Source organism: Etheostoma spectabile, chromosome 1 (assembly GCF_008692095.1).
Source record: "Etheostoma spectabile isolate EspeVRDwgs_2016 chromosome 1, UIUC_Espe_1.0, whole genome shotgun sequence".
NCBI lineage: Eukaryota > Metazoa > Chordata > Actinopteri > Perciformes > Percidae > Etheostoma > Etheostoma spectabile.
Window position 1 is genome coordinate 7521351 of NC_045733.1, and position 23218 is coordinate 7544568.

General features: G+C 40.7%; 2 protein-coding genes and 1 long non-coding RNA gene across 4 annotated transcripts; 2 read left to right on the top strand and 1 right to left on the bottom strand.

Moving 5' to 3' along the window:
- Positions 1-4248: 4248 nt before the first annotated feature.
- LOC116673099 (uncharacterized) lies at positions 4249-6366 on the top strand. 2 transcript variants are annotated; one of them, XR_004327751.1, is made up of 4 exons: positions 4249-4476; positions 5490-5595; positions 5713-5769; positions 6285-6366. It is a non-coding gene; the product is annotated as an uncharacterized LOC116673099 (long non-coding RNA). The 2 variants fall into 2 exon arrangements; XR_004327767.1 differs by lacking the exon at positions 5713-5769.
- An 828-nt stretch (positions 6367-7194) lies between these two features.
- LOC116673026 (eukaryotic translation initiation factor 4 gamma 2) lies at positions 7195-12639 on the top strand. The gene is made up of 16 exons (XM_032505152.1): positions 7195-7325; positions 7412-7478; positions 7573-7724; positions 8050-8160; positions 8243-8425; positions 8555-8696; positions 8806-8969; positions 9068-9175; positions 9333-9443; positions 9532-9636; positions 9731-9946; positions 10148-10406; positions 10535-10739; positions 10855-11063; positions 11186-11307; positions 11510-12639. The coding sequence occupies exons 3-16, from the start codon at positions 7641-7643 to the stop codon at positions 11573-11575; spliced, it is 2085 nt and encodes a 694-aa protein (XP_032361043.1). The 5' UTR covers positions 7195-7325; positions 7412-7478; positions 7573-7640; the 3' UTR covers positions 11576-12639.
- Positions 12640-13512: 873 nt separating this feature from the next.
- On the bottom strand, positions 13513-22671 carry ctr9 (CTR9 homolog, Paf1/RNA polymerase II complex component). Its single transcript, XM_032505035.1, has 23 exons — positions 22417-22671; positions 21039-21137; positions 20642-20881; positions 20434-20551; positions 20259-20348; positions 19666-19922; positions 19469-19576; positions 19141-19377; positions 18833-19051; positions 18442-18625; positions 17882-17970; positions 17600-17785; positions 16780-16867; positions 16540-16688; positions 16332-16448; positions 16100-16245; positions 15940-16011; positions 15501-15636; positions 15210-15353; positions 14964-15112; positions 14792-14885; positions 14561-14673; positions 13513-14411 (listed from the first exon to the last, which is right to left on the bottom strand). Exons 1-23 carry the CDS (start codon positions 22459-22461, stop codon positions 13994-13996), a joined length of 3498 nt encoding a protein of 1165 aa, XP_032360926.1. The 5' UTR covers positions 22462-22671; the 3' UTR covers positions 13513-13993.
- Between the last annotated feature and the right edge of the window lie 547 nt (positions 22672-23218).

Consider the following 23218-nt stretch of genomic DNA (forward strand, 5'->3'; position numbering starts at 1 on the left):
TTAACGTCCGACGTACGTGTGTATTTACAGTACATACATACACACATAGAGTATGGGTGTTGTTTAAAGGTTAGGGAATAAGCTTTTCTTAACGTTCTGGGACGTTCCCTGAAGGTTTGTTTTGGTTGTAGTTTGGTTGTCTGCTGGTTTATTGGAAGGTTTTCTTAACGTTCTGGGAACGTTCGTTTTGGTTACAGCGAACGTTCCCCTAACGTTAAGAGACCGTCCGTAACGTTCGCTGAGGGTTGCAACGCTAAGGGAACGTTCCCCTAACGTTCGCTAAAGGTTGCAACGTTAAGGGAACGTTCCCTAACGTTCGCTAAAGGTTGCAACGTTTTCGGAACGTCGCCTAACGTTCTCTAAAGGTTGTAACTTTTAGAGAACGTTCCGAGAACGTTCGCGATAACCAAAAACGAACGTTCCCGGAACGTTAAGAAAACCTTCCAATTAACCAGCAGACAACCAACTACAACCAAAACAAACCTTCAGGGAACGTTCCACAACCAAAACGAACGTTCCCAGAACGTTCTGGGAACCAAAAATTGTTAGCTGGGACAAACGCTAGCTAGCTAACACTCACCTTTGCTTTGATTATGAAGATATTCCTGTTTTTCACCTCCCATGCGACAGCGTTGTTAATCACCACCATCCACTCTTGAAAAAAAGATAGCTATCCGTACTTTTGTAGGCTTTCATTTTTTGTGCGGTTTACGGTGACGGATTCTCCATAGATGTAAATATCTCCAAAGTCTGGTAGAGACTTTGCCATCTTCAAACCAATGAAAACATCAACGGGTGCTGTGTACGGATCACAAGTTCCGAGAATGTTAATCTTTTCACAATGTCTAATTTTAACATTTGGTGACATATGGTCTAATTAGTTAATTGATTGTAGTATTGGAAATCTGCAGTGCTGCAATTCCCGTGGCTGTCCACTGTTCGTCGCCATTTTCTCTGCGTTTCTTGCCCGCCAGGTAGCCATGGTGGTCACGTGACTGCAAAGAATGAATTGCTGAAAAATGCGATTCTTACAGAAATCTACAAATGTCAAACGTCTTTGATACCAAATCACAGCATGGTGTTCCTCAAGGTCTAGGTGTCTTAATTTGGTATTTTGGAGGGATTAAAGACTTTTTTTTTTAATTAATGCTCGTGTGGTAGGCCTACAAAATGCTTAAATGTGCACCAAATAACAAATAATAACAAATGGTATAAGACATAGACTAGGAGCATGAGAATGGTCATCATATCATGATGTATTAAGCTCTTATAAACGTTAAAAAATTGTTTTAATTAGTTAATCAATTTTTGAATTCATTTCTAATTTATGACTAGAAAACACAGTTTGAGCTGCATGTTAAATTAATCTTCAGGATCCCACCTTTTTAAATGCTGTATACAACTTACATGTGGAATCTATGGACCTGCTATCCCCCAATAAACATCCCCTGTCCCCACCCATATCCCTCTAGAAAAAGGGGACAGAATGCTAAGGGGTTAAAAATAAACAACTGAGGAGCCTTCTCAGTTCTTTTGGTTTTTGCTTCTGTTGCTCAGAAACTGGCAACACTTAAAATAAATGAAGGCTTGATTTTGGGAATACTAACTGATGTTCTCTTTTTTTAGAAGTCTGGATGAATAACAATTTGTAGTTGTTTAAGGTAAGGATTTATTTTCAAATATTTTATCAAAGTATGTTTTTTTAATAGCTGCATATCTGTATGGGTATCTTGAGTGAAAGACAGACAGCATATCTAGGGCGAGAGGCAAGTGTTAAACATGAAAAAGAAAACATGGAGGTACACGGTGATTTATGTACTTTTATAAAGAGTGTGTAGAGCAGCTTTACAATTCAATTGTAATTATGTCAAATTATAACAGAAGTTATCTCAGAACTCTTCATATAAATAAGGTCTAGAGACCACACTTTAATTTACAGAGACCCAACATTACCCCATTAGCAAGCACTTGGTTCATAATAGTTTAGTATTGAGACACAAACCCATTATGCACTTGGTCTAAACTGCACTTTATTGTTATCTGATACATATACACGTCTGGAAAGCACTATAGGACAAAGTGGTGTTCTGTAATGACAATACTGTAGGATTTTAAGACTTCATTGTGATATAACATGGCTGACTTCTGTTTCTTTCTGTTTTGGAGAGTGGTGAAAAGGTTGAAGCCATTACTCAAGCACTCTAGGGTACGCAGTGGTGAGAGCTGAGATTTATCAGGCCCCATGTTGTTCTTTGGCCTTCAAAGCTGTGGATGATATAGGTATTGCATTATTTTCATTTCCAAACATTATACACCTCAACAATATCAATCACTTAATCTAGATGTTTGATGCCAATGAACAAAATGCTAGAAGGGGATGGAAATCACTGATCTAGACAAGTTATTAAAAAATAAGACATCCCAAGTACTTTGTACATTGTGTATTTCACATCAGTCAAAACTAGACATATAGATGTTTTACCAACAAACAATGTCAGTACTAAGAGTTCCAGATCCACTGACTATTCAGGTTTAACTACAGAAATGCAGTTTCAACTTGTTATCACTCACTATGAAGCTTTAAAATTGCCTTTACAATTACTCATAAGAAATAAAAAAGTTAATGAGTTCTGGAAACAATCTTTGCTCTTGTTGGTCTTATCTGGATTATTTTCATCATCATGACATCTTATCTTACACAATGTGCGGCACAGTGTACCTAAGCTTGAAAACAGGCATCACCAGTCTGGTCTTGCTCTGTAGTCATTTACTGGCAGATGGAGGAAATGACTCATGTTCCTAAGTCAGTGTGAACAATAACAGGGAGTTGTATTCTCAATAATACATCCAATCCACAAAATGTGTTATGAAACTGTTACACCCCACACCTTCTACTTAACTGTACAATAGAATGAGAAAAACAAAATGAGATTTAATGCAGACCTCATCAGATCAAGATCTTACAGTGTCTGGACAAAAAACCTTAACAAGCCTATGAAAAGCTGCTCTGACAAAAGGGGAATTAGTTTGACATTTTGTCCTAATGGTTCTACAAGAAAGGGCAGGTGTTCATAGACACATAAAGATTCATCCTGTGGGGCCCATGAATATCCACTGCAAATGCTATGGAAATATTGCCATTACAGTAGCTTTTGAAATGTCAAGTAGTCATAAAAACCATTAGGAATCCTCTGAGGACCAGAGGTTCATGTAAATGTGGCCATTAAGTTTACTCTTTGCATCCACACACACAAGTGGGCAGAAACAGAAAGGATGAATGGGAAATCAGCCTGTTAGTTAAACTCAATACATGGTTTAATCATGTACGCATGCCACCATAGGTTCACAATGATACTCCAAGCAGGCTCATCAAAAGCCATTGTGCATCTGGGTGGCAGACTGCAGTTGGTTTGATTCCTGTGTCAACAGCCATTGATTCCCCTCCTGTGGCATCCTTGAGTAAAAAGACGGAATCCCTAGCAGCTCCTCAATGCCCTGAAGTCAACCATGTAGAGGAAACAAATGAGGGGATCAATAAAGTTTCCCTGGTGATTTTAAAATCCAGTCGGTCTTTGTCAACTGTGATGAAGGTCACTTTTCCATGGAAAACAATCTCCACCAGGAAAAGAAAACTGAATAGATGAAAAGGCACGATAAAAAAAGAAAATTCACAGTGAGTGAAAATAAGGACATGAAAGTCAAAATCATTAAACGTTACAATTTGACACATTATGTCATAACTGTTGACTAAAAAGTAGCTGAGCTATTTTATTTGCACATTATATAAAAAAGGCTTTACCATGTGGTTATTCCATATGACTATTCCTTTAATGAATTACCAGTAAACATGTTTTCGTGGTATGGTTATTAAGATATAAAATTACCTATATAGGGATAGAAGATTTTGACCATATCGCCCAGCCCTACTTCATGCATACTTTTTCATCTAAATTTTCTTTACCTGGCGAAAATGGTCCTTCGATTGTTTCCGTCATGGTTTCCGTCAGCCGAAATCCCAAGACCAGAGTGCCTGACACTAGAGTGCCTGACACAATCACACAAGTCAAAGGTGGATACCGTCAAAAAAAAATGTATACCGTTCACAGATTTATGTAGGCGGTGCAAGCACATCTCCAAATAAAATGCTAGAGAATAACCCCTCTGGATAAAATACCAGACATGCTGTTGATGAGAGCACATTGTGAAACGTTCATGAGTTTTCCGTAGTTGACGTCGGCAGGGTGGGATGATGACGTTTGGGAAGGCCCTGTACAAAAAGCAGCTTCCGCGTGACGTAGTTGAACAGTCAGCATTCTTTCTTCGCTGTAGCTACCACCGTCTGAACCGTCGTGTTGCAACATTGCCGAACCTTTTAGGTTAATACACGATTTTTCTAATCTCAATTTTCTATTCTGTCTTTATTTTTCTTCTCTTGGAGGACAAGACAAAAATCACACTGACGTTCCTTTTGTGAAGGTAAGATAATTTTGCGTCGTTGTAGCCTGGCTAACGTGAAGCCAGCTAAGCTAACCAACCGGTCTGTTAGGAAGTTCGTCTTGAGTCGATTATTTAGCGTTATATCATATTCATAGCGGTAAAATATTAGTGTAGGTTTTCACTTGAGCGTTAGCTAACTTCGTTGACGTAAAGAAGTTGAGATGAACCGATTTTGCGTTTCAGAAAAACGACGGCTTTTCAATAGTTGTTTATAGCAGCTTATCTGTTAGCTTCCCGGCGGCCTGCTGTTGAACAAAACCCTCAAGATGTCGCTGTATGTGGACATCCGGTGTCTGAACAAAGACCTCAGAACATCAGCTGATGGGGGTTTCTTCGTGGTCTACATTCTAGTCCTTTTTATATCTGATTCCATGCCGATTTCGTTGGATTATAGAAAATGCGTATTTCATTTTTTTGAAACCCTGTGTTTTAGCCTTTTTTGGGCACATCTTTTAATATGGGAAAATGGCATTATTAACCACGTACTTACATAGAGTACATAGAGAGTTGCATTTTTATTTAATTCCGAAATAACAAAAATGAATCTATCATAAATTAATGGACGTGGATAATTCAAGCACATGCAATCCTGGTTCCCCCCCCCCCCGGCAGCGTTTCTGTGATCAGGTCAGGTTTACGTTACCGTTAGTCAGATAAGGTAACGTTACGCGTAGGTCAATCTTATTAGTTATGTATTACTGATTCGCAGAAGACGAGATGTTGGGGGGTTGGTTTAAGGTTATGTGAAGCGCAAAGCTATTGGGGACATGGTGTGCTAAGCTAGCACGGAGCACCGTTTCATCTAACGTTACTCAACAATTTGGAAATCCGTTACGCAGTAAATAAATAGAAGATATACTAGCTATGTTAGAAAATACTAACCGCTTGATTGTAGCGTTTAAGTGCTTGACAACCCTTAAACGTGTCTTTTGTTTGCATTTTACACATTATTTGTCAGTAATGTGTTACTTTATATCTGTCTTTGCTTCCAGGTCGCTCTTTCCTTCCCACTCCCGGAACATTATTCTTTTCAGATATACTTTGTCAAGCCGCCAAAGTGGAGAGTGTCGTTGCACAAGGGGGTCCTTCTCGTTTCAGGTATTAAACATGACCCAATTACACTGGTCTTTTAATACTGGTAAACCTCTATAACAGCTCAAATAAGGGCTTAGATGTTAAGTTAAAACTTTTTTTTCCTTTTTTTTTGTATCACAGTGTAGGGGGAGGAGGTGGGGGTGCACCTCAGCACTATCCCAAGACTGTCGGCAACAGGTGATTTTTACCTAAGTTTCCTTTCACATAGAACACTCAGTCATTACTTTTTGTTACATGTCCATAACCATCTCCACTGGACTTAATTTGCACGCCCAAGTGTAACACATCTGGAGGAAATAGGTGTCCCTCATAAAGGGCTTCTTTAGTCTCTGAATATATTGTTAATATAGCTCTACGCTATCCCTGGTGGTTTCCAGTTATTAGGATAAAATTTATGTTCTTTGGTTTTACTTTCTTATGCATTGGCAGTGGTTTAGGTGGATTCAGTGTTATTGTTAATATTTTGACACACATGGGCAGCATGTAAGCTACAGGGAAGTTTTTTATTGTAACTGATTTTTCTCAAACTTAATTGTATTACCAAGACATGTCGTGTCACATTGGCTGTTGTGCATCTTAAGATGGAAACCTATTTGGACATCCACCATGGATCAGTCCTAGATACCTGTGATATAAGGTCACATGTTGCTGATAAATATTTCTGTATTAATTTTGTTTTGTGTCCATTACAGCGAGTTCCTGGGGAAAACCCCAGGTTCTAGCGTTCAGAGATGGGTACCTTCTCGAAGCACTAGACGAGATGCCAGCTCCTCCAACGAGAAAGGGCAAAATGATGCAATCTTCAGGAAAGTGAGAGGGTAAGTATCCACATTAAATACAGCAATTAAAAAACAAGACAATTCTTTTGTCAGATTTAAAAGGGCGGCCCTTTTTGCCCATTGGAAATTTTTGTGCTTTATTTTATTGGGTTGGGGATTCCATTTTTTTTTCTTTTTTTTTCTCCTTCCTTTTTTCCCGCTACTTAAAAATTGACACCTGAGAAGTTTGGGCAAAATAGGGTGGAGCTCCCAATGGGGGTTTGATTAAAACTTGTTTAAAAGGAAAAACCCTTGTTTGGGAATGTTCTTTTAAAACTTAAATTTATTTATAGCCCTGGTTTCCCTTTTCTTTCCCCAAAATGGGGGGCTGGGCATGAAGGGTTTATCCTTTTTTTACAAAAACGTTGGAAAAAATTATATATTTTTTACGCATGGGGGGTGGGGGGTTTTTGTGCCCGGTTTTGCCTTTTTTAAAAATCCCCCGGTGATTTCAAAAAACCCTTCCGGGATTTAATGCATCTTTTAAAAAACCCTGCAACATGCCACACTTTAAAGGGTTTGGGCAAAACTGTGTGCAAAAATAATTGGTTTAGGGCGCAAAACAAAGTGCTGAATTTTCTTTTTAATCCGTTTGAGCAGCCATCTTGGATTTTGAGGTCCGGTTTTGGGGAGGCTCTAAAATTTTGGATCACTAACTAAAAAAAACCCTTTGGGGGGTTCCCTGAAAATTTTTTATGGAGCTCTGAAACTTTTCCCCGTTGAAAATTTAAAGGGGCCTTTTAATGTTTTTAAATGGGCACTTCATTTTTTGGTATTTTTTGCGCTTTAGATGTTGACAAAACCTAAAAGCCCCAAATTGCCAGTTATAACCCCAACTATGTCGCCCTTTTGGGAGAGGATGCACCAAACTTTGAAGACCCGGCAGAAATTCAAGCAACACAAAAGCAGAATACTGTAAGTTATTTTATCAAAATTTGTACAGTAATATGGTTACTGCTCTGATATTTTGAGTCTGGAATTCATACAAATTGTTTTTACAGACCTTCAGAAGGCTTCTGATTTCCAAGCTTCAAGATGAGTTTGAGAACCGCGCCAGCAATGTTGAAAGTAAGTGCATTTTTAAATGGCATTGGTTACAAAATACATTTGGTCATGTCTTGCATGAAATGTTCCTTATTTTCTACAACTTTCTTTTCTGTAGTCTTTGACAAAGATGACACCCCACTCACCTCTGAGGAGGAGGAGCAGCGTGGTATTGCAAAGCTCAAGATGCTGGGCAACATCAAATTCATCGGGGAACTTGGCAAACTCAACCTCATCCATGAATCTATCCTCCATAAGTGCATCAAAACAGTTGAGTTCTGTTGAATAATGTTTACATGGTTTGGTGGAATGATAAACCATATTCCTGGCAGTTAGATACTAGGGGTGGGGGGAAATAATCAAACGCCAAGTATCCTATCTTCTATTATGTGTGTTGGTCAGTTTGTCTGACAATCCCATTTTGCAGCAATAAAGTTTAATAAGTTTCCTTTTGGGGACATTATTTGAAGTTGGGTAAAATTTAGAAGTTGGGGAGAGGTTATAAATTGCAATATGTTTGTCTCAGTATCGTGGTGAAATCTACCGTAATAAATTATAGTAATGTGTATTAAATGTTTCTTTCTTTCTTTTTAAGCTTTTGGAAAAGAAGAAGAGAGTCCAACTTAAGGATATGGGTGAAGATTTGGAATGCCTCTGTCAGATAATGAGAACAGTGGGACCTAAACTTGATCATGAAAAGGCTAGGGTGAGTATGCAGAAAACAACCAAATAAGTATTTTTCTTAAAAGTGTGTTTGTTCCATTTAATAACAAATACTCTCCTATCAGTCTCTGATGGATCAGTATTTTAGCCGCATGCGGGCCTTAACGAACAACAAGGAACTGCCATCTAGGATCCGTTTCCTGCTGCAGAACACAGTGGAGCAGCGAGACAACAACTGGGCCGCTCGCAAGGCGTATACTGACAACGGCCCTAAGACGATCAATCAAGTTCGTCAAGATGCAGTAAAGGTTAGTCTTCCCGGTCCACTTTGGGATGAATTGTCTGTTTATCATGGACTGTAAGAAAGATTGCTGTACCAGTCTAGTCCATAGTGTGTTGTATCCTTGGATTCTTACTGGATTCTAACTGCTTTGCAGGATTTGGGTGTTTTCATTCCACCTTCGAGTGATGGAATGAGGAATGAATTCTTCATGGAAAACTCCTCCTTCCTGCCAACAAGGATCAAGTTTGACCGGGAAACTCTTGGTGGACTGGCTGATATGTTTGGACAAATGCCTGGTATGTCACAGCTTTTATTCCCTATAGTGATAAAAGAGTTACACTATCCAATAATGAGGAGTGATCATTTCTTTCTTTTTTTAAATATTCGTTGTCTTGTTTTGGGTAGGAAGTGGCATTGGTACAGGTCCAGGAGTCATACAGGATCACTATTCCCCTACCATGGGACGCCATCGCACAAACCCGCTTTACAATGGCCACATTGGAAACAGCAACGGTTCCCACCAGCCTCAGTTTGATGCGGGAAGCAAACCATATATAAAACCAAACCAGGTACATGCAGTTTATTTAAAGTGTAATTTTACACTATTTGTAATGGTCAATCAGGGAGTCGTCATTTCTAACTATAAATCTGAATTTTATTGTTTTAGGGGCAGAGTTCACCTGTTTTTAACCACAAAGCGAATCACCCAGTGCAGTTGCAGTCTAAGGATATGGCTCCACGATTTGGCAAGAAGGGGAAGGTCAATGCTGATGAGGTACAACAGCGTACACTGCTAAACTAATTGTTTTGGATTATTTGAAGTTTATATGTTGGAATTTAGTCTTTTTAAATAGCTCCTGTTTTAGTTGCATTATATTATAGAAGTGTAGAATAATATTTGTAATTGTTATAAACTCTCTTCACCCCTCTAGATCAGCCTGAGGCCGGCACAGTCCTTCATCTTGAGTAAAAAACAAATCCCAAAGCTGCAACCACAGATGACTATGTATCCTTTAACCGCTCAAGGTGCCCCACTCGGACAGGTATTGTCATTTTTACATAAAAATATTGAACTGATATGGTAATTACAGGTTCCAGAGAATGTATATTAATTTGGCGTTCTATATTTAGGCTCCACAGCTTGGCTTGAAAATCAATCCTCCTCCTATTCAGGAAAAACCTGCAAAGTCAACCAAAAAAGCTCCTCCTACAAAGGAAGAGTTGCGCAAAATGACAGTAAGTTTATCTCACTGTGTGCGTTCTTCATGTCAGTGTGTGTATATACTGTGTCTAACATAGTATATCATTTGACCGTACTTTTTCTTGTTAGGAAACCTTGGTGGCAGATTACCTGAACAGCAAGAACGTCGACGAGGCGCTGAATGCTGTGAGGGAGATGAAAGCTCCAAAACACTTTTTGTCCGAGATGCTCAACAAGATCGTGGTCCTTTCACTTGACCGCTCAGATGAGGATAAGGAACATGCGAGCACCCTGGTTCATGCTCTGTGCACCGAGGGCCTTGCCACTGGTGAAAATCTAATGCAGGTCAGTTCTTTCAATTATTCACAATACTCTTGTTTTTACTATAGGAATAAATATCAGTCAATCAGAAAGCAGTTTGCCACACTAGTGGAACTACGTGGAGTTGGCCTTGGTGATTGGGTGCATACACACAAGCAACTATATACAAAAAATTAAAGCTTTTACTCTGCACTAACCATTATAACCGTTGTTTTTATTTGACAGGCCATTTTGAGTGTTCTGGACCAGTGTCCCAAGATTGAGGAAGAAGTGCCGCTGGTTAAGTCCTACTTGGCACAGTTTGCAGCACGCGCGATCATCACCGACCTGGTCAGCATCGCCGATTTGGCCCATCAGCTGGAGAATGGTGCACATTTCCCACTGTTCTTGCTCTGCCTGCAGCAGATGGTCAAACTGAAGGACCGTGAGTGGCTGACCGACCTGTTTCAGCAGAGCAAGGTCAACATGCAGAAGATGCTGCCTGGTATGTCCAAACTCACTCTGACCATATGTTCATACCCGATGTCATTAGTTCTCTCAGTTCTGCCTTTTGCTTCTACTGACAGATACGTGTTGGTGTTTTTTTTTTTTTTATATATATTTACTTTATAGAAATCGACCAGAACAAGGACAGGATGCTGGAGATTCTGGATGGCAAAGGTCTAAGCTTTTTGTTCCCACTGATGAAACTGGAGAAGGAGCTGCTGAAGCAGATCAAAGTAGATCCCTCTCCACAGTCGATCTACAAGTGGATCAAAGACAACATCTCTCCTAAACTCCACACTGACAAAGGCTTTGTCAACATCCTCATGACCAGGTACAGCAGTGGACAATGATCTCTGCAGACAAAATATACCTGCTCTATCAGCCATTGATAAGTTGGTTACATTTGCCCTTCAAGTTTACAGTATATTTATTGTCTTGTCTGCCAGCTTCCTGCAGTACATTGCTTACGAGATCAATCCTGACGACGACGAAGAGCAACTTTCATCGCCCAGCAAGGAGCAGCTGGACGAGGAGAAGCAGCAGCTTCTGTCTTTCAAGCCAGTGATGCAGAAGTTCCTACACGATCATGTTGACCTGCAGGTCGGAGCACTGTATGCCCTGCAGGTTCACTGCAATACCAAGGGTTTCCCTAAAGGTATGTACACACACACACACACACACACACACACACACACACACACACAACATAGCAGCTCAGGCCCAGGTCAGAGAAGGTCAACGTTGGTGCAGAAGCTTAATGATACTCTCCTTTTCCAGGTATGTTGCTGCGCTACTTTGTGAACTTTTATGATATGGAAATAATCGAAGAAGAAGCCTTCCTTTCATGGAAAGAAGATGTCACCCAAGAATATCCAGGGAAGGGAAAAGCATTATTTCAGGTAATTTTATGTACTTACTAAAAAGTATTTTTGTAGTTTTGTACAGCTTATCAAATTGCTCCCCGACAATAAACGAACGCTCCAAACATTTCAGAAAGCTGAATAAACCCGTATGCTAGCTGGAGTACGGATAAAAACCTGATGCTGTATGAATAACTATTCTAAATAACTGGGTCTAACGAAGATACTGTTTATGGTGCAGGTGAACCAGTGGTTGACCTGGCTGGAGACTGCAGAAGAAGAGGAATCTGAGGATGATGAGTACTGAGGAACAGGCCAAAGCCATGTGTTATCAGGATGCAATGAATACTTTTTTACTTGTCTCCTTCCCTCTCTTCTTGTTTGAGTATTTTCTAACCACTGTTACAGTTCATTCCACTATGAAATGTTTTGCAAGATCAAGCCAGCATCACCACCATTATATTCATATTGTATTTATGCTTTTCTTTCTAATTTTCAATCTAATTAGATGTCCTGCAGCAGATGTTTTATACATTTCAATCTTGGGTTATGTTTTCTTTAACAGTAGGCAGTATTTTGCAGGGAACTGTACCAGCACCAAAACCTGACCCCATGTATCACCTTTTACATCTGGTAGGAGTCACCAAGTGCTGCCATAACTATTAACTTAAAAACTGTTTACAAAAGAGAAAAGGCTGTAACATTGCAAAGAGACTTTCTCATTGTTTTATCTGCATTTGTTAATCAGTTTTTAGATGCACTTTGCGCAACATCATGAGTCGTTGCAATAGTAAGACACTTTCCTTGATTTGTTGAAACATGCCTAAGTTGCAGTTTTTGGCTGCCGTAGTTAAAGTTTTTTTTTTTTTTTTTTGTGTTCTTGAAAACAGGCCATTTTGTCTGAAAATTCAAAAACAATATGGATTTGACGAGTACTAACAATAATGGGCTGTTTGATTTGCACAGTGTGATTTCAGTTAGCCACATTTAGTTTTATGAATCAAGAGCTTTTTTGATGTACAAAACTTTTGTGCTGTTAGGAATGAATCTGTGTGGCCTTTTTAATTTATCAATTCATATGGATATACCTCTAATGTATCTCGGACTATACTTGAATGTCTCAGTTCTAACGTTTGAGACAGCCAAAGCTTAGTTTCCTGTGCAACAGTTGTTCACCATGTGTGGAAATTTTACGTCGGTTTGCCATATTTGTCAAGTTTTTAAATGGTCTTTTTATCTTTTATGAAATTACAAAGAATGTACTGTATGTGTACACTTTCTCCTACATTTGGGGTGTCACTGTAATGTTAAGTGAAAGATGTTTAGTGTACAACTACAGATCAACCTTGAATAAAATTTAACAGTTCATTTTGTTGTCCTGAAGATTTCTTTCCCGAGTTTTTCTTAAATGTCCTAAACTTAGGTTAAATCATAACTTGCTCTTTGTGTTCCGTTTAATAAAAAAAGGTTGCATTAGTTTGAGATTGTTTTAGGGTGGATTTTGGTAACTTGAGACATGTACTAACCTACAAGAAAGCACATTTCTGGTATTTATCAAACAAGAAATGGAGCATGTTAAACCCTACACAATAGTCGTAATTTTTTATGTTACGCAGGCTTGAATAATGACATCGGGAAACCTGCTTTGCTCAGAGCAGTGTTGTAGAACTTGATCGTTCTTGGTCTAAGACCACTTTTTGAAAGTCTCGGAATCAACATTTTTAATGTCTTGTCTTGGATAAAGAGGACTCTGGATTTATTTCAAGACCACAACTGCAGGGATATCGCTAAATTGCCTGTGTATTGTCTGATTTGTGTTAACATTACTGTGATTGGATGCCAAATCCTCAGTAATATAATTTGGCTACCTCAACCATAAGGAGTTTATTTCCAAAACATCAAAAACTATTAGATCATTCTTTATGGCAATAAGAGAATGGATCTTGTTTTTGTTTCTGCAACTCTGGATTTTTCAGATCAATTAGCAGTGCCATGAAGGTGCTCATTTTAACCCAATGAACAGAAAGGATTGCAGTATGTATGGAGAGATGCAAATTGGTGTTAAAATTTTAATTGTAGACTGAAGTAAATGTTACATCATGTAACAGCGCGTGTTGTAATGGTATATTGTTGAACTGTCTTTAACTATGCCTTGTGGGTTGTTGGAGGAAATTGGGCCTGAAAAGTCCTTGAATTTGATGTTTTAGGACATGTTTCTAGATAGTTGCTGTATTAGAATAGTAAACCTATGACTTGTGATATTTTACGTCCAGATTACAGGTATTCATAGTGACATTTCACTAAAGTATCACAATAGGAAAAAATAAAATACAGGAATGAAATGTAACAATCCACATCTTAACAATTCTTTGTTTTCTCTTTTTTTATTTGACAGCCTGTTAAAGCCTCTTTCCATTTTTTAGGTCAGTGTCTCGTCTGACCATCTGAGATTTAAAAAAAAGAAGGAAAAAAAGATGTTTACATCTTGTTGTTCACTTTAAACCATTTGATCTGTCTTCAACAAAACATCTTAAACATGGCATCCGTGAAGACATTTCCAGTAAGACATGAAGAATACACCAGAATGCTACACCAACAAAACCTACATTTTCTAGGCTAATTCCCAGACATTGTAAGGACAGAAATCCTCGCTTTTAATAGAAAATAAAAATGCAGATGTTGATAGTTTTCTCAGCATTACACGAGACAAGTCTGTGAGGAAGATTTAATCGCTGTCATCATTGTTGGACGCTTCATGTTCAGAGCCGTTATCAGAGCGGCGCGGGGAGCCCTCGTTGTCTGAGCCCACTTCAGATCCCCTGTCTGATCCTCGGTCGGACGCAGCGACAGGCGAACCGGGCCGGGACTCGTCGTCGGACCCTGACCGACTCCTCTTGCTCTCGGCGTCCGACTGCTCTGAATCGGACTGCAGCTGCACCCTCCTCTTCTTCACTGGACGGTCGCTGCCAGAGTCATCCTCGGAGCCCGCAGAATGCCGAGGGCTGCCCGCCTCGCTGCCAGAGTGGTTCCTACCTCCCTCGCTGCCAGAGTGGTTCCTACCTCCATCTGACTCACTGTCAGATGCAATACGCTTCCTGGGGCCGTCCTCCCCATCAGATCCTGAACCACTGTCTCTTTGTTGTCTGTATGGGAGAAAGTGCACTCATCAATTTTCTGTTGCTGTACTAACACGCTTGTTCCGAGTGACTAGTGGAATACCATCCATCTTTTCGATCTCGGCGTCACTGCTTGTTTGAATGTAAATTCCCATCTAAAACGTTTATGCTCTCACCTGTCTTCGGCTATTTTCAGGCCATCCTCATCTGAAGACGACTCTGAAGAGGAGATGATAGCCTTGGACTTGATCTTTCCTTTGAGAGACGGTGGCAAACGCTCAGGCTGGGGCTACAAATGATGAAAATGTGTTACATTTATAGAATGTGGCCAAATAACTATATTGTCAAAGGATTTCAAGAAGATGAATCACAACAAAAGAACAGAACAAAGAAAACTCAAAAAGGACCTTTTCAAACTTCTTGCGTTCTTTGGGTTTACGCTGCTTCTTGGGCCGTGACCCTCCTTCCTCGTCATTGCTGTCATCTCCTCCTCTAGCGGGCCTGGAACACAAGACAACATTTGCTCTGAGTACCTTATGTGCCTCGTTCCGCAGTTTAACATCAAAGTCGCACACTCACTTCCTCCTCTTCTTGCGTGACTTCTTCTCTCCGTCCTCGCCCTCCTCTTGCTCGCTGCCGCTGCCGCCCCTCCTCTTCTTCTTCTTCCTCATTGGCAGGTCCTCATCAGAGTCGTCGTTGACAAACTCGTCAATGTCGCCTTTCTTGCGCTTAGAGATGAAAGATACAAAGAGTTAAGTATGTAATCCACGCTGCCTTCTGTCCAAGTTAGTCGCTGAGGAGTCTGTTATCAGTGCAAACACTCACACGCCCACCGCCCTTCTTCTTTTCTTTGGCCATTTCCTTTGATCCCTCTGCGAAGGTGAGCAGGTTCTTGGTCTTCTCCACGTACAAGGCTCTCTGCTCCAGGAGCTTCTTCTGTTCCTCCACCTCTTTGTTCCGCTTATCCTCCTAACAAGGTTTTTAGGGTGACAAGCCAACCAATGACTAAAAAGCTCTTTATTGTACCTCTTAATGTAAAAAAAAAAAGAAAGAAACATTCATAGTCATTTACTACTAAAAGGCGTTAGGGTTTTTGGATGGTAGCTCCATACGTACCTTGTCTTTCATCATCTGCTGACGCAGCAGGTCCCTCTCTTGTTCTTGTTTGGCACGAAGCTCCTTCTCCTCCTCATCCTGCTTTCTGGCTCTCGCCACATGGTACTGAGCCTGACTCAGCAGGTCAGAGCACTGCCTGCAATCCCACCACACAGCCACCAAAGTACGGGGTTTAAAAAAACAAAATTAAGAAAAACATTTCATGTCTGTAAACCCTAAATTACATGTGTGGTGAAAGAAGAAGAAGAAGAGAAACAGAGGCCAATATGGTTGGAATAATTGGTTTCAGCTTCAATTTAAAAAAATAAAACGTGAATATTACATTACAAGTGTGAATATTTTAACAGAGATTTCATGAATCCTTTCAACTGTTCCTTGAAACAATAACAAAAATCTTCAGCGTGTGTTTAAACTGTGATGAGAATAAATTCAGACTGACCTGGCCTCAGAAGCGGCGAGAGCGAGGTCAAACCTCATCTTGTCTCCAGACTTGCTGAGGTAGCTGAAATACCTGTGTGAGGAGGAAGAGACACAATTGCATGATGAGGTACAAGACAGCCAGATGATCAACCTGCGAGGAGGAGGTATGAATCTAATACCTGTGAGCCAGTTCAAGCTCTTTGACAGCGCTAAGCACGGCCTTCAAGTTGCTCTTCTCATCTTTCAGCACAAGAGTGGCCAGTCTCTGAAGCACCAGGGCCACATTGAACATCAGCACCGTATCGCTGGGCGCCACGTGACGGGCCTGTTTGGAAACACACAGGGAAGTTTGACTCCCCTCATATTTTAGCATAAAATACAATGTCTTTTTCCAATTTGTCCTCATGTTACCTTCAGCAGCATCTGCTTGCACTCATGGAGTTTACCGCATTTGAAGAGCGCCCTCGCAAGATACAGCAGCACCTCCGTGTTCTGATATTTGTAAAATTTCTTCAGGCAGTTTTCATACTGTGGAAGCAAAATCCAATGCTCAACTGTACAGACAAACAACTACCATCTTTTTTGATTTTATAAATGTAATCACAAGTGAGGCCCTTACCATCTGCACGGCGCTGATGTACTGCTTCTGTTCCACGTAGATGTGAGCCAGATTAAGCCAGACGTCGCTGATGTCTGCTGTGGCCTCCCTCACCTGCGCAAACACGTCGCGGGCCTCTCTGAAAAAGCCCTTATGGGCCAGGACGGCACCTGGACACAACGCATTTGTGTTGAATACTTCATACATATGCAGTGGGAAGGATAAACAAAACAAAAAATGTCAATATTAAACACAACGGACCGATGCCATTGGCAGCGTAAAGGTTCTTGGCATCATTTCGCAGGACTTGTTTGTATATGGCCAGGGCTCGATCCTGGTGTCTCTTTTCCTGTCAAGACAAACAACACACTTACTCCATTTGGGGATCTATTATTTCCCTTTTTTTGGTCAATTCAGAGTTCCCACAGCGTTTTATCATGGATACGTCCTCATTAACTTAATACTTAAACCCTTAAAGAAAACAAGCAGGAGCACTACATCGCACAATAATGGCATTTTTCCATTACATGGTGCCTGCTCAACTTTCCCCGTTCTTCTTTTTCCATTGCAGAATGGTACCGCCTCAAGAAGGGAGGCGAGCGTGGCTGGTCATCATAGCAGGAAACTGCCGTGACCTAACCATACTAAGAAAAGGACCTAACGGGATACACACACAAAAGGTCGAAGGTGTGTTGTTTTTGATACTCGGCATGTGGCTGTTGCCAGAAGACAAATTTGGTTTCAAAAGAAGCTAGAGGCAGCAACAAAAAAAAAAACCCACAGCTGGCTAAACTACTTAGCTAAACACGGCGGGTTTGTTCAGACACCCCCCCCCCGTCTGTTGCTTGCAATGATGAGGCAGTGAATAGTGACGATTCTCGCCGACCAATCAGCCGTCTGCAGGTTTTCACGTCACCTTTTGGTATTGCCTCAGCTCGCTTGGAACCTCGACTGAGGTGGTACTAAAAAAAAAAAAGTACTTTTTAACAGGTACCAGGTACTTTTTTCGCAAAACCAAAAAAGGCGAGTCGAGGAGGTAACATGTAGCGGAAAAACGCCATTAGTGATGCAATCACTGTACCTTCTCCCGGTCTCTGGTGGGCTGGTGCAGAGTCTGCAGCCACACGTTACCCAGAGCCAGCATGGAGTAGGTGTCGTTCTGTGTGGATGGCTGCTTCAGAATACGCTCAAACTTCTTTTGACCCGGTCCCCATTCCTGTTTGGCCAAGTGAAGGTTCCCAATCAGCGACCAGGCATCCGGGTGATCCTGCACCAAACAGAACAGACGTCAGAAAATGTTGGAGCGAGTTTGACATCGGATTTTTATGGAATTTCGATAACATTCACACAGGTGACCAAATACCTGATTAATCTGCAGGGCCTCTTTGAACCAATCAGAAGCTTCGTAGAAATTCCCTTTGTCGCGAGCCATTGCTCCAAGACGCAAATAACCTGCGGCCCAAAGATTCAAACGGCTCTTCACACAGTACATTCTTTCTTCTTGCTGTCACTACCCGATGTAAGTCGAGTGCAGATGTGAGTTGCGCATGCTCAGATTTAAACGGTTTACGTCATAACGTGTCATTCCGAAATTGGTGAAATCCATAAAATACTTTATAACTAAAATAACTTTTGTCATTACAAACAATAACAGAAGATGGAAATCATTTCAAAAACGTTTTATCTATCTATGATTGTTTGATTGCGAACGTTCAAAAAGCCATTCAACTGACAGCCTCTGTTGTGTTTGATTGCTAGCTTGTAGCCAGCAGTAGGTCCATTTTTTCTGTACTGACATTCCAAAAGTCTGTCGGTAGCATCTTGTAGGCTACTTGTCACAAAGTGACGTATGTGCAACTCACATTTGTATTTGACTCAAATCAGATAGTGACACTTGCTCTCACTTTTTTATTGTATACTTACAGTCCACGTAGTTAGGATGTTCTCTCAGGATGTTTTTGTAGAGTTTATCAGCTTCGTGGAATTCGCACATTGCCTCATACAGGCGGGCCAGATTGTAGGAGGTGGTGACAGAAATGGCGTTGTAGTAATGCTCGTCATGCTCGCCTTCAGCTTTGGCCCGCTCGAGAGAGGCAAGAAAGTATTTCTGTCGGAGAGATGACATGACCCATCCTTAAAACACAAAATATACTGTACATTGTTCTGCACACATCATGATCATAGATAAAAACCACTTTAAAATAGCCCAGTGAAAGAATCCAGGTAATGTTCTGTATATCCAGTGAATTCCCAAGTGCTATAGCTATTTTGGGGTGACGTGTTAATACAAGCCGCTCTGTATAGTATTAGCTACCTTGGCCTCTCCAAGGTTGCCCAGTCTGAAGTGTAGAGCCCCCAGGTTGTTGAGGATCTCAGGGGGAACATCGGCCTGCACTTTCTCCTGCAGGATGCGTGTGGCTGTGCCGTATGCAGACAATGCTCCCTGAATGTCCGTCTGCTCCAGGATCTGAGCGAGCTCGATCCACGCCTCCACATCATCTGGGTACTGCTCCGTTACCTTCTTCAAATGACCCTAGGGAATTTTTGAGTGTAGTCAAACATCTAAATAAGCCATAGGATTACAAATGTGATCAAATAATCTGCACTGGATACTGTACATACTTTGGCGATGTCTCTCTTTTCCTGATCGTCAGATGTTGCGTAGAGAGATCCCAGAATCTTCATTGTTTCGTAGTTGTTGGGGTAGGCCTTCAAAACCTTTTCAAAGCACTGTGCCGCATTCTCCTTGTCTCTTCGATACACATACATCTGCCCCAGGCCAAAGAAGGGCAACACAAAGGTGGACGAGGCAAACTGAGTGGCCTGGTAGTAATACTGAAATGCTTGGTCATAGTCCTCCTGAAAAGACAAAGAGAATAGAGACATCCGAGACGTAAAGTGATGACACTGAATAAACAGTACGCCTCCTCAGGATCAGTAAGGATTTTACCTGCACGTGAAACGAGCGAGCTAACTGGTAGCAGCTCTCAGCCTGCATGGCCTCGACCTCTGTGTTATGAAAAGCGTGGAGGGCCAGATGCTGCACTTTACTGTAATCCTGATAGAAAACACACAGGTGTAAATAATAGTTGAACGGCACGGCAGAACTGTGACAACATTTCAACGACAAACCAGACCAGTGACTACCTTTTTAAAGAAGAAGTGGTTGGCAAGGTGGTTGAGCACCATGGGGTTGCTGGGGTCGATGGTGTAGGCCCGTGACAGGAGCTGCACTCCGTTCTTGATGGAATCTGCCTCCTTGCTATTGAGCTCTAACACCGCCAAACCAACAAGAGCGCCCACACATTTTGAATTAAGCTCCAGGGCTCGCCCAAACGCCAAACGAGCCTTCTCCAGTTTGCTGAGCTTCACAAAACAATGGCCCATCCCCAGCCTTACCTCAGCTAGAGACACAAGAACAAGACAGAAGATGGATGAGGAATAATCTGTAACACATATCTTAGTATGACAAATGCAATACCAATAGCAGGATAATATTGGCTGATCAGGTGTCACAACTTTTTATAACCAAAGGAGGGATCTTAATCAAAGAAGTTTATTTTATTTGTTTATGTCAAATAATTATTTTCAGATGTATCATTACAAGATTTTATCATACTCAGATATTGTATCTTGTATCGACCAGACTCTAGTAGTAGTAGTAGTAGTAAATGTAATATCATTGTAATAATCACAAATACAGGGTTCTGTTTTGAGGAGGTGACAGGTAACATGTTTACCTGGGCAGCCGGGGTTTGTACGCAGAGCCTTTTTGTAGTATGCCAGTGCTCCTCTGTAATCCTTTTTATTAAAGGAGATGCAGGCCTTACCTGTTGAACAACAACCGTGTGATTATTTCAGGGGATTAATCACAGTGGTCAAGATTAATGTCTAATTTTTTTATATTCATCTTGCCGAGCAAAGCCGGGATGTTGTTGGTGGACTGATTGAGGACAAAGTGGAACTGAGCGTCAGCCTGGTCCATCTTGTCTCCTTCCAGCAGGCAGAAACAGGCTCGTCCCAACAAATGGTTCTGAGTGAGCCAAGAGCATGTTATGTTTACTTTTAATGCAAAAGTTAGTGGAGTAGTAGCAGTTTTCTTTCATCATCAATTGTTTCTCACCTGATCATACATGATGATCTTGTCTGCCATTGTGTAGAGCAGCGTGGCCTGCGTGATGAGCTCTTTCTTGGCATCTTTGTTTTTCTCTTTACGTGCTTGCTGGACATAGTAAGCCGCCAATGTGTCCAGACAGGTCATCTGATCCTTCTCGTGGTCTCTGTAGTCGAGGTTTCCATCGATACGAGCTGCCTCTAAAAGCTTGACAAAGTCCTCCGTTTTGCCCTGCTTGTAGTACTCCAACTAAAAAAACGACATAATGCACACACTGTTAAAACTGATGGAATACATTTCGATTTGATATTTGTATTGTGCTCAATTTATTCATCAAGTTAATATTCTATGTTATGATAGTAGTTATATTCTTCATAGATATTCCACGGCTGCTCCATTGACTCACAGCCAAAGCAATCCATATGTGCAGCTGTGTATGCTCCTGCTTCAGGATGCTGATGACCTCGTCTCCTTCTGGCAGCTGGTCAAAGTCAAGCTCGATAACCTGCAAGACACGATTTGTTCAAATCATTGAGCATCAACGTCTGACAAAAGTCATACTCCATGTGTCCTTTAAGTTATGAATGGGGTTTAGACATTTTGTGAGAAGATATTAATTTGTCAATAGTCAGAGTTTTCTCAATTTTTTTAAGAATATTCTTTTTGTCTTCAATTGACAGGACAGCTGTAGACAGGAAAGTGTGGGGAGACATGCAGAAAAAGGGCCACAGGTTGAACTCGAACCCAGGCAGCCGTGCTAAGGACTGAGCCTTAACCGTCAGAATTTTAACAATCCCATTTATACTGTGGTGCCTATTCCAGTAGTATCTCTGGGTATATTAGACCGTTTTGGGTGATGTTGCAAATCAATGTGGACAATTGCTTTTTGGCATTGCATGGATTTTGACTTTTGCATCAACATATTAAAGTACCTTGCTTTATGTTATTTAATTCCCTGGATTAGCCATAACTGACAATCCAGTATGTGGGTTAACCGAAAACACGTAGTCTAATAAAAACAGCCCTGCTGCATTAAATTCTATCTTAATGAATGTTATAATGTTTCTTGTCTGTTGCAAAGAGGCCTTGGTGCAACTGTACAGTCATGTTGGAGGCTGTAGTGCTGTTGAATTGTTTTGTTACTGAGAGGTGTTCCTATTAGTTAATCCACCCCGTCCATATTAATGACGATAATCAGGCAATGACAGAATGCATAATAACTGACCTATTAACTAAGGCTACGCGATATGAGGAAAATATGCGGTGTGATATTTAAATGTACTCAGTTTCGCCTTTCTGTTGCAACAAAACTAAATAATTTACCAACATTATTTAATAAACATTGAAGTGAACGAAAAAAGGAATAAATGAAACAAAAAGAATGATAGTTACCTTTTAAAGGGCCGTTATCCACTGATAACAATCTCTTTCAACTAACTAACTAGCAAACTAACTAACTAACTAGCGTAAGCAACTCTGACGTTACTACTAACTTGTATTAGAAGCCTGAGCTCATATTTCTGCAGACAGTAATTCTGTTTGCTAATGTAACTTACGTTACTTTTATTACGTTACTTGCTGCTCCAAACGTTACTGGCGTTTACGTTTTGGGTCGACTTGCAAACATCTAGCTAAATATCTCACGCTGACATTACACTACATTAAATACTCCGCTGTAGTGTAAAGAGCATTAGCTAATGCTAGCCAGAGTTAGCATTAACATCGAGGTCCACTTAGTCAAACAAGCACAAAAAAATCACGTTTACATATTAGACGAGTTTTACCTCATCTGTGTCCCGTAAAGGGATCTCGATAGAGCCCCGAGACATCTTGACTGAAGAAAAATCCACTTTGAGTTAGAGATATTAAAAAACAAATAGAAAATCTCCAGCCCGTTGTCTGGTTGGTAGCTACTTCATGCCTCCGACAGGAAACAAACATACGTGCCACGGAAATGGTGTCCGGGCAGCAAATTAGCGTTTCCCAGGACGGCGAAGGCATAACCCGCCCCACTGTGCCTCTGAATGGCTAGTACTCATTGCCTTCGCTAGTTGGATTGGTTAGATTTTAGGCATAGGAAGGGCGATTGGTCTGAGGTAAGCCAATCAGAAGAAGAGAGAGAGCAGGTCATTGCTTTACCATCCTGGGAAAAGAACCATGGTCCGGGAAGGCAGATTGATGGGGATCAGAAAGTGTTCATCCCTGGAGGTGAATAGACGATGCTTTTTGGTGAAAACAACCCGTAATATCTGTAGTTCATCTTCTCACACATTACTCTGCCTTCTCATTTAGTCCTTTACTGCAGTTGTTTTTTTCACGTTTTGTTGTTTGTTTGCTTCTGTCTTTGTTTTCTTTCTTACATTTGACACTACATATTTTACTGTATATTGATTGATTGATTGATTGATTGATACTTTTGTTGATTTCCTGTTTTCAGTTTTTTTTTTTATCTTAAATGTATATATTTTTGTTTACTCAATGAATTGTAAGAATGTATTCCTTCTCACCTTATTATCCTTGATGCTTTGGCAATATTGTTATTTCTGACATTCACGCCAGTAAAGCAATTTGAATTAAATTGAATTG